The sequence below is a fragment of the Medicago sativa genome, chromosome 4 (genome assembly GCF_051527215.1).
Source record: "Medicago sativa cultivar Bolivia chromosome 4, Bolivia_mono, whole genome shotgun sequence".
In the NCBI taxonomy this organism is placed as follows: domain Eukaryota; kingdom Viridiplantae; phylum Streptophyta; class Magnoliopsida; order Fabales; family Fabaceae; genus Medicago; species Medicago sativa.
The window spans coordinates 57819937-57835137 of record NC_140752.1 but is presented as its reverse complement, the minus strand read 5'-3'; the positions used below and the strand labels follow the sequence as shown (position 1 = coordinate 57835137).

Below are 15201 nucleotides of genomic sequence, written 5' to 3'. Positions count from 1 at the left end.
TTTTACGATTGCGTATTGAATTAATAAATTCAAATAAAGTAAATTAGAATAAAAATTGCGATAGTTAAGTCACGTTCATCTTATAACTAGCGTGACTTAAGTCACGTAGCGTGACTTAAGTCACGTAGCGTGACTTAAGTCACGTTCACCTTATAACTAGCGTAAGTTAACTCACGGCACGTGAGTTAACGTGCGTAGGGGCATTATGGACTTTTACTTTGGGAGTGAGCAAAAGCATTTGGGTAAAGAGCAGAATTCTTGTAAAAAAGATGATGGGCTGAACTGAAGTTTGTTAATGTTTTGGCCTATTTGGTGCGATTTGCTATATATACGCCCATATTAAACATAGATTTCTATATACACCCTCCCTATAAAAAATGAGCATTTTGTTCCTAATGTGCAAGAAATTTATTATCCAAGAAATTAGTGATATTTTTTTGGGCCCTTTGTTCCTAATAATGTGCCTCACTAATTATAAAAATATTGGTGATATTTATTATTCAAAAAATTTGGAGAATCTTCATCACAAAACAAATGTTATTTTAGTTGAAAAGTGGCCTATTCTAGAAATCAATCTTAATTTTTTCTTTGGAGGATCGAAAAAAAATAAATTATATTAATATAGTAGTGTCAATTTTCTTGGATTGATAGAAATGATTGCAGAATTGAATTCGATAATGCAAGATCATGTGAGCACATTCATGATCATGAAACACGATGTGAAACACATTCATGATCACGTGGCCCACCCCACTTTTTTTCGTTTTGTTTTTCTTTTTTTATCAATAATATATAGGATGAGGTGAATTTGACACACAATATTTTGGGTTGCTAGCATAACTGAGATATAAACTGTCAAAATTTATGCATGTCTTATTAATTTTAGTGAGCTAATTTCTTATCATAAGTTTGATAAAATTATTGATTTAAGTGAATAAGTGTGCTTAAATTCTCCATTGGAGACATATTATTAACAACAGTATAACATTGATATTGCATCATCAGAATAAACTTGATAGAGATACTTGTAACATATAAAAAGATGAATGATGTACTTGTAACATATAAAGGAGTTCTTGCATCTTTAATTCTTCTAAAAAGTTTAACATTGGTTTTGTATCAACTATTATTGTTGTTATGGGTTTACTATTGGAGAATTCTACATTCAAAAGGCTAAAATTTAATTAATTAAGTGTTGATATTCTTTTGTTTTTTTGGTGCTATTATTCTCATATGTTAAAATTTCAGTCTTTATTTCACAGGTGCTAAAATTGCAGTCTACTTCGCATGTGCTTACGTTATCTACTTCTACGATTTTTTGTTTTGTTTTGGTTTCTATTAAGTATTTTATTTATTTTAAAATGTTGCCTAAAAAACATTTATCTCGTAATGAAAAGCGAAAATAAAATAAAATGAAGAGTTAATAAAATCACAACAAGGAGCTAAAAAAAGTTTATGATGTAAGGGGCATTTTTCTCATACTATGTTTAAGGTCCGTAAAACGCTAGAAACGGTCCTGTTTCATCCATGTGTTACAATATTAACAAAACCATCATTAAAAGAACTCAAAACAAGTGGCATCAAAGCCATGATTCATATTGGTGAGGAAGCAGGTTTCTAGTATGGATCAAATCTACCCATGTTAGTGAATCACACTTAAGGGAAAAATTGTTGGAATTCAAGTGTAACTGAAGTGACTCATATACTTAATATTGTATCAATGTTTTAGGAAAAGAGTAATGATATTTTGACATCTAGACTCTTAAATAAATACCCATTGATATGAAATAGATTATTGACATCTAGACTATTGAATAAAAAGTAGAAGACAAAAGTTTACGGATGAAATATGAAACACATGAAAAATCATCTAAATTCCTCTAAATTTCAATTATGAAGTGCACACCTTTATGAGGTTGATATTTTGTTTTTTTTTTATACACAACCAATTTCTACTTTATGGGACACACCACTAGCTAGCACGTGATTAAAAAATATAACCAAATATTTTTCATAGTTTTTAAAGTTGAATTCTGCTCTTTACTCAAATGAAAATGCTCATTCCCAAAGTAAATGACGAATATACCCCTACGCATGTTAACTCACGCTAGTGTAAATGACTACGTAAGTTAACATACGTTGCGTAAGTTAACATGGGCAAGTGTTATTTGTAGAAAACTTAGCGTATGTTAACATGCGCTAGTGTAACGTGCAACGTGAGTTAACTCACGTTGCCATTTGCACTAGCGTGAGTTAACTCACGTTCATAGCAGAGAATATAAACTGCATTGATGCAGTGCAGTAACAAAACAGACTTTTGAAAAGTCTAGAAAGACCCGTAATCACGCCATATTCATAACTTAACCGAATTACGCCAGTTTAAGAAGATTATCGGATAATACGACATAATCGATCAAAATTACTTAAAAACATCGTTTTTCTCACAATCACGTAATCACACATAAATGATCCAAACGGTCCAATTACACTTCCTTGAACCCGTGCTTTGACGCTTCGGTTTCTTCCTCGTCTTAGGTGGCTTGTATTCACCACTCCTCTCACATTGCATTGTCATGTATGACACTATTGTACTAGATTTATCTATAGAAATAGTAAATTCCGCCCTAGCCGCTTGTCGACAAACCCAACCAAGAAATTCTTCTCGATCTTTCCATCTTTCATTTGTTGTAAAAAATGACCCGGTGTTTACTTGAATAACATGAACACCGGTAGGTACCGGTTTAGGCTTCTCTTCAAAGTTATCGGTAGGTATCGGTTTTGCTTGATTGTGAACTATGTGAGCTTCAACTTGAAAAGGAAATTTCACTTTAAACTTCACATCATTGGTTGGTTTGCCTTCGCCGGAACCTACGCCTACGCCGGAGGCTTTGTTTTTGCCCGGTTTCGGCTCAACGCCATCCACCGCAACATTTTCAACCATGCCACTCAATGTCTACTCAATAAAAAAAACAAAGAAAAAAATAAATAAATGACTTGTGCGGCAAGCAAAGCAACTAAAAAAAGTGGCGCAAAATTTCAAAATCTGGGCATCACAGTAGCGTGAGTTAACTCACGCTAGTGTTAACCTTCTGCATGAGTTAACTCACGCAGCCCTAACAACTAGCGTGAGTTAACTCATGTTGAGCCATACGCCTACTGCAATGAACAACGAAACTACCAGCAAAAATGAAAGAGTTTTGACGGTACATTACCTGTTCTTTGATGCTTGATGTGCGTAGAAACTTGTTTCCTGACGATTTGCAATGATTTGGAATGAAGATTTTGACCCAAAAATTCACACTTTTTGGGTTTTTGGAGGTGGAGGGAAAGAAAAAATGGCACTTTGTGCTTGCATGTTGGGTTTTAACGAAACTAGTACTTAGCGTGAGTTAACTTACGCTACATGACTTAACTCACGTAACGCATGTTAACTCACGCAGCGCAAGTTAACTTGCGTAGGGGCAATTTGATCATTTACTTTGGGAATGAGCATAACCATTTGGGTAAAGAGCAGAATTCTTTAAAGTTAGATGTTTGTATCAAGGTAAAGGCTAGTTTGCGCAAGCTTAACATTTATTTTATTTTTTTTAAAAGTATTCCTTTTAATTATTTTATTATAATAAATTGATTATTTAAGTCGTAAAATATATATATTGTTATACATTTTTTTATCCAACTTCGTTAAAATAGTGATTATATTACAGTTTAAAATTAAGGTGACATGTAAAAAAATGCTTATGACACTAAAAATGATTACTTATACCCATTTTCACCTTTTTGTTTTCAAATTCAAATCTAATTTTACAGATATATGTTTCACGAACAACATTATGAATCAAGTAACTGGTGGGTTTCGTTTTAAATCAAGATTGAATAATAAACTTTTGAATCATTGTTTTGAGAGCAGACAATTTGGATCCACCAATATTGCATTAGACGTCCATGAAAATACTTTTTAATTGAGTTTAATAAAAAGAATGTAATGGTGAAATTTTTTTATGCCTTAAATGACAAAAATTCTTGAAAGACTAACATGTTAAAAATATTTAACTTAAAGACCGCACAAAGTATTTGAAAAAAAAAAATAGAATAGCTATCCATCTTTTGACCAAAAAGGACCATTAAATTTTGGCCAATAAACCCCACATCATGAACTATAGGAAATTTTATATGTTGAAAAAAAAAAATCTAACATTTTTTTAACCATTAGACATATTGCATGTATATACAATAAAAATTTACTTCCATTATAATAATTCAGCTTTAAATTTTTTAAAAAGTATAAGAAACATAATTTTTAAACAAAAATATAATATTTTTAATAAATACTATCTTCAATTTCAAAGAAACTTTATCTTAAATTTTACTTTTAAGGCTGAAAATATATTGAATCGAATCAATGTTCACTGGAAGATGACATATCACATATACTTTTAAGAGAAAAATAGAATGAAAAGCAAAAGAGTAAAGGGTAAGAAAAATATTGGCCTCAAAATTTCAACTCCAAATGTACACGTGTGTGGGCGGGCCCACGTTTGGTTTTTTATGGGTTATCAAGTTTTTGGTACGAAGTTTTTACCGCAGTTTGACAATGATTAATTTTCGTTAAAAAACTTATGTGACTAATAAAGTGGATTCTTCTCTTCTGGTTGAATTTTTTCTATACACAAAAGCTGGAAATCAAACTCCTGACCACTTACAAGAGTCGTGTTTGAGTTGGGATTGAAATATGAGAGAAAAATGAGGATGTAGTATTGTGTTAGCAAGATGTTGTAATTGCTATTAATAGGTATGAATATGTTTACATATTATTTTGAGTTTAATTGTTATGAACATTTAGTGTAAAAAGTTTAACATTGTTAATTCAATACAATCAATTATACGTGTGACTTTTCATGTGTGCAATTTTTAAAATGGATATGGTAAAAGTAAATGTTCCTTTGTAATGATCTCATTGTTATAGTTAATTGAGAGTGTAGAGATCTATATACTGATAGTGTTTATTAATTGCGCGATCAACCATCTTTGTAATTAAAAAATAATAGTGCAGATGAATTCAATGGATATCATGATGGGTTCAATGGATTATGCTATGTGTTGAGACCATTGATTATATAGTGTTGGTGAATGGATCAAAGGTTGGGCCTCTCATCTCGGGACGAGGTATAAGGCAGGGTGACCCGCTCTCACCTTACTTATATATTATATGTGTGGAAGGATTGTCTTCTCTAATTTGCGATGTAGAGAGAAAAGGTGTCGTTAAAGGTACCCGAATTTGTACAGGTGCCCCCACAATATCGCACTTTCTATTCACAGACAGCTGTTTTTTATTCTTTAGAGCTTGTGAAGAGGAAGCGTTGGTATTGAAGAGTATCTTAACCACCTATGAGGCTGCGTTAGGAGAAGCAATTAACTTGCAAAAATCAGAAATGTACTGCAATAGAAACACTTATACGAATTGTCAGAATCGTATAGCAATAGTCCTTGTTGTCCATCAGGTGTTAGACACGGGGAAGTATCTGGGGATTCCATCTATGATTGGAAGAATTAAAAAAGCGACATTTAAATTTGTAAAAGATCGAATATGGAATAAGATCAACTCATGGAGTAGTAGATGCCTCTTGCAGACATGAATGGAGGTTTTAATAAAAATCAGTTCTACAATCATACCTTCGTATGTGATGTGCATTTTGTTACTTCCAGGAACTTGCATCAATGAAATTGAGAAAATGCTTAATGCTTTCTAGTGGGGACACAATTCTACAAATTCAAGAGGTATGCCTTGGTTATCATTAGAGCGCCTCTATGTTCCCAAGATCTTTGGAGGTATGGATTTTAAAAGTCTTAGATCCTTCAATTTGGCAATGGTTGGGAAGCAAGCTTGGAAGCTGATCACTAACCCTGATTCCCTTATCACTAGACTATTCAAAGCTAAATACTTTCCACATAATGATAATCTTAGTGCTTCTATAGGACATAACCCAAGCTAAGTTTGGAGGAGTCTTTGGAACGCTAGATAATTAATTACCAGAGGGTTAAAATGGAGCATAAGAACGGGAGAAACCATTTCAGTGTGGAACCAACCTTGGTTAAAAGACCATGTGTGTCTTCAGCCCCTCACGGACGTGCAGGTTATGTGGGATGCCCTCACAGTTACCCATTTATTCAAACCGAATTCAAAGGTATGGAATGAGAATTTTATTCACTATGTCTTTGATCCCGGAACAACCAGCCAAATTTTGCAGACTCCTCTTTTAGCTTATGTTCACACGGATAAGGCTATTTGGAGGCATGAGACAAATGGCATTTATTCTGTGTGTAGTGCGTATAGAGACATTCTCAACAATAATGATGTTATGTTACAACACCGAGTCGAGGGGCATTGGAACGCCATATGGAAACTCAAACTTCCACCAAAAAATAAGAATTTCATGTGGCGTATATGTCGTAATTGCTTGCCGATTCGGGTGCGTTTGCTTGCAAAAGGAGTAGATTGTCCTAAAATTTGTGCTATATGTAATGAATATGATGAATATGATAAGCACTTGTTTTTCGAGTGCAGTAAAAGCATTGGTTGCCGGCAGCGTTTATGCTTCTTGCATTATATTCAGCAGGTTCGGTCACCTACTTCTTCTTGTGCTGAGATGATATTTTCTTTGCTTAAACATCTAGATATCCCTCAAAAAAAGATTTTTGCAGTCACTTTATGGAGCATTTGGAAACATTGAAACAACAAAATTTGGAACAATATTGTGGAAACGATCCAACAAATTGGTGATCGAGCTGAAGCTTTTTTGAGCAGTTGGAAGAATGCAAAAGCAACGAGACCCTGCAACAATAACAACATCACGCCTCATGAGACAGTTCGATGGACAAAACTGAGTGTAGGGAGATTCAAATGCAATGTCGATGCATCCTTTTCCACTCCCCTCAACAAGGTTGGTTTGGAGCCGGCAGAAGAGATGCTGATGGAAATTTTGTGGCATGCCGAACTACTTGGCTCACCCCTTTAGTTGATGTAGATATGGGGAAGCCTTGGGACTTTTACACGCAATGCAGTGGGTGATCGAGCTCAACTTGGTGAACGTGGACTTTGAAATAGACTCCAAAGTTGTGGGAGATAGTATATACAAGGGGGATGGTGTCTCTGATTTTATGGTCATAATTCATGATTGTAGACACTTGTTGATGACCGAATTAATGCACTCTGATGTGAAGTTCATTCTGAGACAAAGCAATGGTGTTGCCCATAGTTTAGCTAAAGACGCATTATGTCATGCTAGTTTCCAATTTCATCTTAATACACAACATTGTATAACTACTTTGAGTAATAATGAAAAACTATAAGCTTATTTCTCTCAACAAAAAAAAGTGTATATGAATTTAAATGTATTACTTTTAATTTAATAATTTGTTTTCCTTTAAAAAAAATTAGTAATTCGTTTTGACTAGATTAATTTTACTTTAATGTAATAAATGATGATACAATCCAGTTAAGGTGATAAAATATTAAACGGGTGTCTTTTCTTGTTTTTTTTTTACTTACTATGTTATATGTATGAAACTTTTTTTTGAAGGATGTATGAAACTTCAAAGCACACAATGTGAATTTTTTTTCTTTTCAACTGAAATTTTACATAGACAAGAAGAGCTAGGGATTGAGCAAGTGATTATTTGTTTAAGATACTCGAATCTTTTATCATTTTGATCAATTTATTATTGGTGGTATTATTTTTCTCTGTGTGATTAATTCAAATATGTTGGAGTCAATGCACCATAAAATTGAATAATAATAACAACAATAGTAAATACAGTCATTTTAAAAAAAATACAGTTTTTTTCTTAAGAAAAAAACAATAGTAAATACATTCATTTTAAAAGCAAACAAATAGTGAGTATATTTAATTATTATTTAATCACGACCACACCTATCAAGATGTTGAGATGGCCGAGTTGGTCTAAGGCGCCAGGTTAAGGTCCTGGTTCAAAAAGGCGTGGGTTCAAATCCCACTCTCAACAAATATTTTTTTATTATTTTTATTAACTACATATATAAGCCTGGTCCAAGTAACAAATGCATATATGAATTTGCTCTAAAAAAATAAAAAAATTAGCTCAAAAATATATTCCATTCCTATCAAACCCTCTAAGTTTTAAGTTCCAACCATTAGCTTCTTATAAAAAAAGAAGTTTCAATAATTAGATAAATATAAATTATATTATGTTGGAACAAAATGTGTTTAACATTACCCTTTGAGTTTTGATGATAACAGGGTATTAAAAATTATCGATTGGATATGCTAATATTTGTTCAAGTGTGTAGGACCATAGACAAAAATTTGAATGTCTTAAATCAAGCATAGGTTCTAAAAGAACCAATGAGAGCAATTAAATCTACAAAAAGGAAGCTTGTGTTGCAAGAAAGCATCTGAAGAAACTCTGAAGAAAAGAGGTTCTGAAGATCATCAGAAGCTGACGTCATCAAAAGCACTCTTATCAGAAGCTGTCTACCAGAAGCTGACATCATCAGAAGCTGAAGATCATCAGAAGCTGAAGACTGGAAGCTAAAGTTAGTTAAATGTTGTCATTCTGATTGTGCATCATTGCAGAAGGAATAGAAGCTTGGAGCAACGACTAATTCAAAGGAATTTGAAGGCATTGGATGCTTATCCACTGAAGAGCGTTAGAAAAGGACAATAGTACAATTTTACAACCACTATCTCCACTACTCTATTTTGTGTCTGCAATAGTACAAGACAAAAGTTGTGACTACGCTGGTAATTCTCTATACAAGGAATGGATTTGAAATTGTTCCCTCTTAGGACAATAACCAAATCAAGCAACAGATCATTGGTGATTTGATCAAGCTTCAACAACGACTCTTTTGATGTGCTGGCAATCTACAACGTTCCTTTCACACCTCTATATAAAGGAGTGAAGACTTGAAGATTTCCAATAGACTCACAACAATTTTACAAGTGCCAAACCTCTACTGAAATTGTTTCACATCAAAGTTCACTTAGAATTTCTTATCAACTTTCATATCTTAAAAATTCTAGAATCTTAAGAGCCTGTATCTGATTTGTATTGTGAACACCACTGTTTGTATATCAAGTGTTCAACCTCAAACAATTTTCTTTGTAATTATGTTTGAATAGAAGTCTGTTGCAGTTGTGCTTGAGCATAGGAAGTCTCTTGCAGTTGTGCTTGAGCATTAGGAAATCTCTTGCAGTTGTACTTGAGTTAGTTTGAAGTTTATTGCTTTAGTGCTTGAGCAATTGTAATCAGATATTGATTTTAGTGAACTCTCCTTGGAAGTGCAAGGAGGAGTGAACTACTTCCGGATTGTGGAAGAAACCACCATAAATTGTTTTGTGTCTTTCTTCTTTCTTTCTCTCTCTCTCTTTACTTATCTGCTGCAACTAGACTCTGAACACTACTTCAGAAGCTGAACTCTATCAGGTTCTGAACAGTGAATTCAGTTTTAGGAGAAGAAAAAAAAAACACAATTCAACCCCCCTTCTTGTGTTTTTCTCACCTTCATATTATTGTTTTTTATCCTATAAATAAATCTAAATTATGGTCGATTTTAGGTTGATGGCTCAGCTAAGTCCCTCACCGTGAACCCTGGAATAAATGGCGCTAGATTATGTTGTCCTACGAAATCGATGCACATCTCATACAAAATAATTATTTTCTTCGATCTTCTCTCTTCCTCTCACGCTCAGACAACCATCATCAACCGTCCAACTATGTCAACTCCCAAACCACCGACTTCTAACAAAAGAGTTTTGAAGTTTGATTGTATTTTCTCTGCCAACCATAAAACCATCCCGGGTTCAATTCAATCAATCACAAAAATTTACACTTTTTTCTATTTTTTTTTATTTCTCTTGAATTATTGTTTGTGATTTTGGGACCGAGTTGCTGAAATCATTAAAAATGTTTATTAAAGATTTGGATTCACAATTTTCGATCAAGGTTTGTAATTGTGTATCTTCTCAACGTCCCGTGGTTATGGTTGCCCTTGTCTTTTTTCACGGGTCTTTCTATTGAATCTTTCATGGATTTTGCATTTGGAAACATGAAAGGTAGATTTCAGATCTGAAGAAAAATAACAAGAATGTGTAAGGCATGTTGAGAAGAGAGTGAGATATGTCATGTGTGAGAGAGACAATTTTGCACATACAACCAATAAAAATATTCAGAATTTGCATAACATGATAATTTCTTCCACTTTTGAGAGTTTTCATCGCTTTTCTTTACAAAGTTGTTTTGAACCGACAATCCACCATCTTTAAACTCTTATTTATATTTGATTTCATTACTTTTATATATAGGCAAATTCTATGCTACACTCGAAAATTCGAGTATACCGGTGAACCAAATCTTTAAATTAATAACTAATTTATTTGTTTTTTGAAAGTTTTTTTTTTCTATCACTTACAATTAATAGCTAAATGTTTTTGTTTGAATAGAGTAATAAATAATTTCATTGTTATTATTTTTGGGCTACTTTTTAAATTTAGGGTAAACTTTGAAAATTGAAAAATAAGGGTCAATTTGTGATTTTTGAAAATTTAGATAACTTTAGGGGTCAACTTTCACTCTTCCAATATTGTTATGTAGGTTGGGATGAAGCAGAGATGAATGCTTGATCCATCACCTCTCCTAAAAAGGATTTGGGCTTGATGCTTGATGTAAATGTCTCTCTTGAAAAGGAGTCGAGTTTGATGCTTGATGTAATTGCGTCTTCAAAAAAGGAGTTGAGTGTGGTGCCATCACCTCTCATGCAAAGGAGCTGAGCTTAATGTTTAATGTCATCGTCTCTCCTGAAAAGGAGTTGTGCATGGTGCGTGAGGACATCACTTCTCACAAAGCGGAGTTGATCTTAATATTCAAAAGGTGGAGGTAATATATCCCACTAGTGATTCCACAACATAAATACAACTTACGTTGACGATATATTCTTGCCTTTTAAAGATTATCTCTACGAGTGCAAGATAGCAGCGACTACGATAAACTATTCCAGACATGATGACGAAATAATCTCGCTTTTTAAGAATTTCACCACAAAAACAAGACAACTACTACTAGTCTACTACAACAATATTTACATATGGCAGAGATAGCTTCTCAAATTTATACACAACAATAACAACAACTATAAATTCATGGATTCGCTAAATGAGATAGAAACTTCAATGATTAAACGATGGTGATACATTTTCACCACTTTAGTGTTTCAGTATGAAAACAATATAGTAATTGCTACAAGGAAATACTATTGGGTATGATGACAAGACATTCTCACCCGTCAAGTGTTTCACTATAAAAATGAGATGATGTTGCCATGACAAGGTATTCCCATATGACAGGACTTAAAACTTGGCGGGATTTAACCTAGGAAACCAAAGTTGTTTCCCACAATGGGAAACTTCAATTTTTAAGGACAGGTGGCGGTTGCCACCGGTAGAGTAAAATTTTAAAAAAAAACTAAAATTTGGTTTCTTATTATTTTCTTTACCTTTACTAACTAACCTCCCTTTTATTACTACTACACCAACAATTGAAAAAACTTTTTAGACTAAGTATTGTTTCTATACGTTGAAATTCTTCATACGAAGCTTTGTTCATACTAAGCATTCCTCACAACAAAAGACAAAAAAAATCAAAACTTCTCTCATGAAGCTTTCCTCACCGCAACAATCTCGATCTCGACAGTAGCAGTCTAAGCTTCACCTTCAATTTGGTTGTTCTTAAACACAAGAACATCTTAGATCTAGAACATATATCGTTTCAGTAGAAGAAAGGTAAGCTTTTACAGTTATCTGAAATTAAGTAACTACACAGTTGCTTCTCAAACATTAACGATTTTTGAGATGCAAATTTCATTATCTGAGATGCAAATTTAATTATTATAATTTTTGAATGTAAATTTGAAATTAAAGATTTTATGTAAAAAAGAATTAAAATTGTAATTGTTACATTACAAGTACAACTGTGGTACAATCGGCAGAATGAATGTATAATAAATTATTACTATTTCTCAAGATGTTGTGCAATAGTCTAATTTCGTTGGAGGTGTTTCATAGGTGAATATATGCTGTTATTTTTATTTACATTCACAAAATATGGGTTTTCGATCATTTATTATTTTTGTTGATTATGTTTGATGTATGGATTTTTTGAACAATCTATGATTTCGGATTTTATGTAATAGTTTATTTATAAGTGTCAATGATTGGTTTTGGTAGTGTGTCACTGGGTAGTATTATAATTTTGGTGTAGAATTAATTTTTTGACCATTGAATTTATAGGCTTTGGGGAGCATCATTTCTGGTTCAGAGCAAGAAAGTTTGTCAACTGATGATGATGAAGATGTTAGAAAAACTAACAATGAAGGATTTTCCTGCAAGTTCAATGATGCAACTACTGTGTATTGCATGGCTGATTTAGAGAAAATTAACTTGAAGGGAATTAGCATTGAAGAAATAATGAGGTACCACTTTCCTAACCGTGAAGTCATTTATGTTCTACAATTGCTAAGGGTGTTTACATGGATTTGCTAGTAGAAAGAGTCGGGTGGTTATGAATACAAATCACCAAATAGTTCAGCAAACTTTTATTTGCCATAGGGAAGGTATTAGGGATGGTAGGTATAACAATACTATTTGTAGGAAAAGAGAGCACAACCCTACTAGTAGTTGTGGTTTTGGTGCCAAAATCCAAGTCCGTATAGATTTTAACAGTTCACGTTGGTACATTAAATATTTTGATCATGTCCATAATCATTCATTTTTGGATGATAAGTATGAGCAAATGCTACCGGCGCATAGGAAGATGACATATTATGATAAATACCAAATGAAAACAATGAGAAAATCTAAAATTCCTACTTCACGCATATATGGTTACTTTGCGACACAAGCGGGTGGGTATGAAAATGTAGGTTATACAAAGAGAGACATGTACAATGAACAATTTAAAGTGAATGGGAGTAAGAGTTCTTATGCAGATGCTGCACTTGAATTCCTTAAAGGGATGTGCACTAGAGATGATATGATGTTTAGGAAGCATATTGTGAATGTGGATGGAACGCTTAAGCATTTATTTTGGTGTGATGGAGTAAGTCGTATGGATTATTCCTTGTTTGGAGATGTGTTGGCATTAAATGCTACATATAAAAAAAAGATATAATACACCGTTGGTGATTTTTCTGAGGTAAACCATCACAATAAAACTGTCATTTTTGGTAGTGAAATCGTTGGTGATGAAAGAGAGGAGACTTATGATGGCTTTTGTGAAGGTTTGTTGAAGCAATGGATGGGAAGTGTCCGGTGTCAGTGATAACAGACGGTGATTTAGTCATGTGAAATGCAATAAGGAGGGTATTCCCTGATGCGCATCATAGGTTATGTGTGTGGCATGTTATTTGCAATGCAACAAGCAACATTAAAAATTCGCAATTTGTGTTGAAATTTAAGCATTGTATGTTGGGTGATGTTGATGTTTATGAGTTAAGTATCAGTGGGTAGAGCTTGTTACTAAGTTTGGTTTGGAGGGGAATGGTTGGATGTTAGAGATGTATCAAAAGCGAAAGATATGGGCTGCTGTGCACATTCGGGGTAAAATTTTTGCCGATTTCAGGACAACTTCTAGATGCGAGGGTTTGCATTCAGAGTTTGGAAAATATGTTAGTGTGCTGTCAAATTTGCTTTATTTTTTACAACAATTTTTCCATTGGCTGAATCACTTGAGGTACAAAGAAATTGAGATTGATTATGTATTTTCATATGAAGAAACCTTTCTGCAAACCCAATACAAATGCTTAGAGAGGTCTGCTGCAAGTTTGTATACAAGGGCAATTTTTAGGATGTTTCGGCCGATGTTGGAAAGGGCACATCGTTGCAAGGTTGAAGTGGTAGTGAGAAGTGGTTCAGTGTTTTCATACACCATTTGCAAATACCCAAGACAAGATGTTCAGTGGATTGTGGCATTTTGCCAAGAAAAATTGAAATTTTAATGTTCTTGTTAGAGGTTAGAGATATTGGGCATTGCGTGTGAACATATTATATACGTTTTGATTTATCTTAACATTGTCGTTATGCCTGCTTGTATCGTACTTCCAAGATGGGCTAAAAGTGTGAAGCATGCTGTGAATGCCGCAAATGCTTCTAGTTCAATTCAACGTAATCCGGCTTTCGTTACTACCTATGTGACCTTTGTTAAGCGTTGTAAAAGAATGGTTAATGTTATATTTGAGTGTGGAAATCCAGATGTAATTCGCAATACTATAGAGTGGGTAGAGAAGAGGACTGAGTTATTAGAAAGTGTTTCTAAGGGTGAAGAGACTGGATTTTCTATGTTGGGGTCCCAATTAAATGGTAGCTTAGGGAACCCTCCCCCCTCAAATGGTAAGGCGAAAAGGCAGAGTTCCCAATTCGTCCTCCTAAACTGCCACTGGTAAAAAGGTAAGGAAGACTAAAAAATGTGGAATTTGTGGAAATGAGGGGCATAATAGAAAGCCATGTAGGCTTCGAGACGAAGAAAACATGAACTCACAAAGTGAAGCAGTTGAGATGTTTAACAATGATGAAGAAGAATTCAATGAGGATGAAGAAGATTGCAACATTGATATTGACATGGTACGTTGTTTGTTTAATTGATATTGACACAAACTGTGTATGTTTTTAAATTCATCTTCAAACTTTCTAATTCTGTTTCTAATAACATGTAGGATGTATTATGAGAAATTGTTGTGGAATTGAAGAAGGATCTTAGATGAAAGGTAATTAGATGATATAAGAAAAGTGACAGTTGAAACTGAATACATTATATGAGTTACTGATTGTTGCTTTTGTTTGATTGTAGGTCTATTGTTTGATGCCGGTAGGTAGGACAATACTCCTAGATTATTGAAGATGGTTTTCATATTCCAAGTGTTTGACTTTGGCCTATAACAATTATTACCTATTTTGCTGGCTATTTGTCTTAGCTCAATTTACAGTATTTACTATTGTCAAATCATGACCATTGTAGATGTTATTTAACTCGGCTGACTTATGTCAATTTCATTTGAATTTCGTTGGATACAATTTTATGTGGCTGATTTATGTGGATGTTGTTTGAACTGCATTGTAAGAGTTTGAAGCTTTAGCTTGGAGTTTAAAGTCTGACCACATCGAAGCTTTGTGTAAA

The 15201-nt window shown here is 33.6% G+C and overlaps 1 protein-coding gene, 1 non-coding gene and 1 pseudogene across 3 annotated transcripts; 2 read left to right on the top strand and 1 right to left on the bottom strand.

The window, feature by feature from the left end:
* Positions 1-2455: 2455 nt before the first annotated feature.
* On the bottom strand, positions 2456-2941 carry LOC146930170 (uncharacterized). Its single transcript, XM_085707503.1, has one exon. The coding sequence runs from the start codon at positions 2939-2941 to the stop codon at positions 2456-2458; it is 486 nt and encodes a 161-aa protein (XP_085563629.1).
* Positions 2942-6134: 3193 nt separating this feature from the next.
* Positions 6135-14343, top strand: LOC146930168 (protein FAR1-RELATED SEQUENCE 5-like; annotated as a pseudogene). Its single transcript, XR_015007987.1, has 2 exons — positions 6135-6614; positions 12321-14343. The product of XR_015007987.1 is annotated as a protein FAR1-RELATED SEQUENCE 5-like (transcript).
* TRNAL-AAG (transfer RNA leucine (anticodon AAG)) lies at positions 7939-8019 on the top strand. The gene has a single exon. It is a non-coding gene; the product is annotated as a tRNA-Leu (tRNA).
* Positions 14344-15201: the final 858 nt, after the last annotated feature.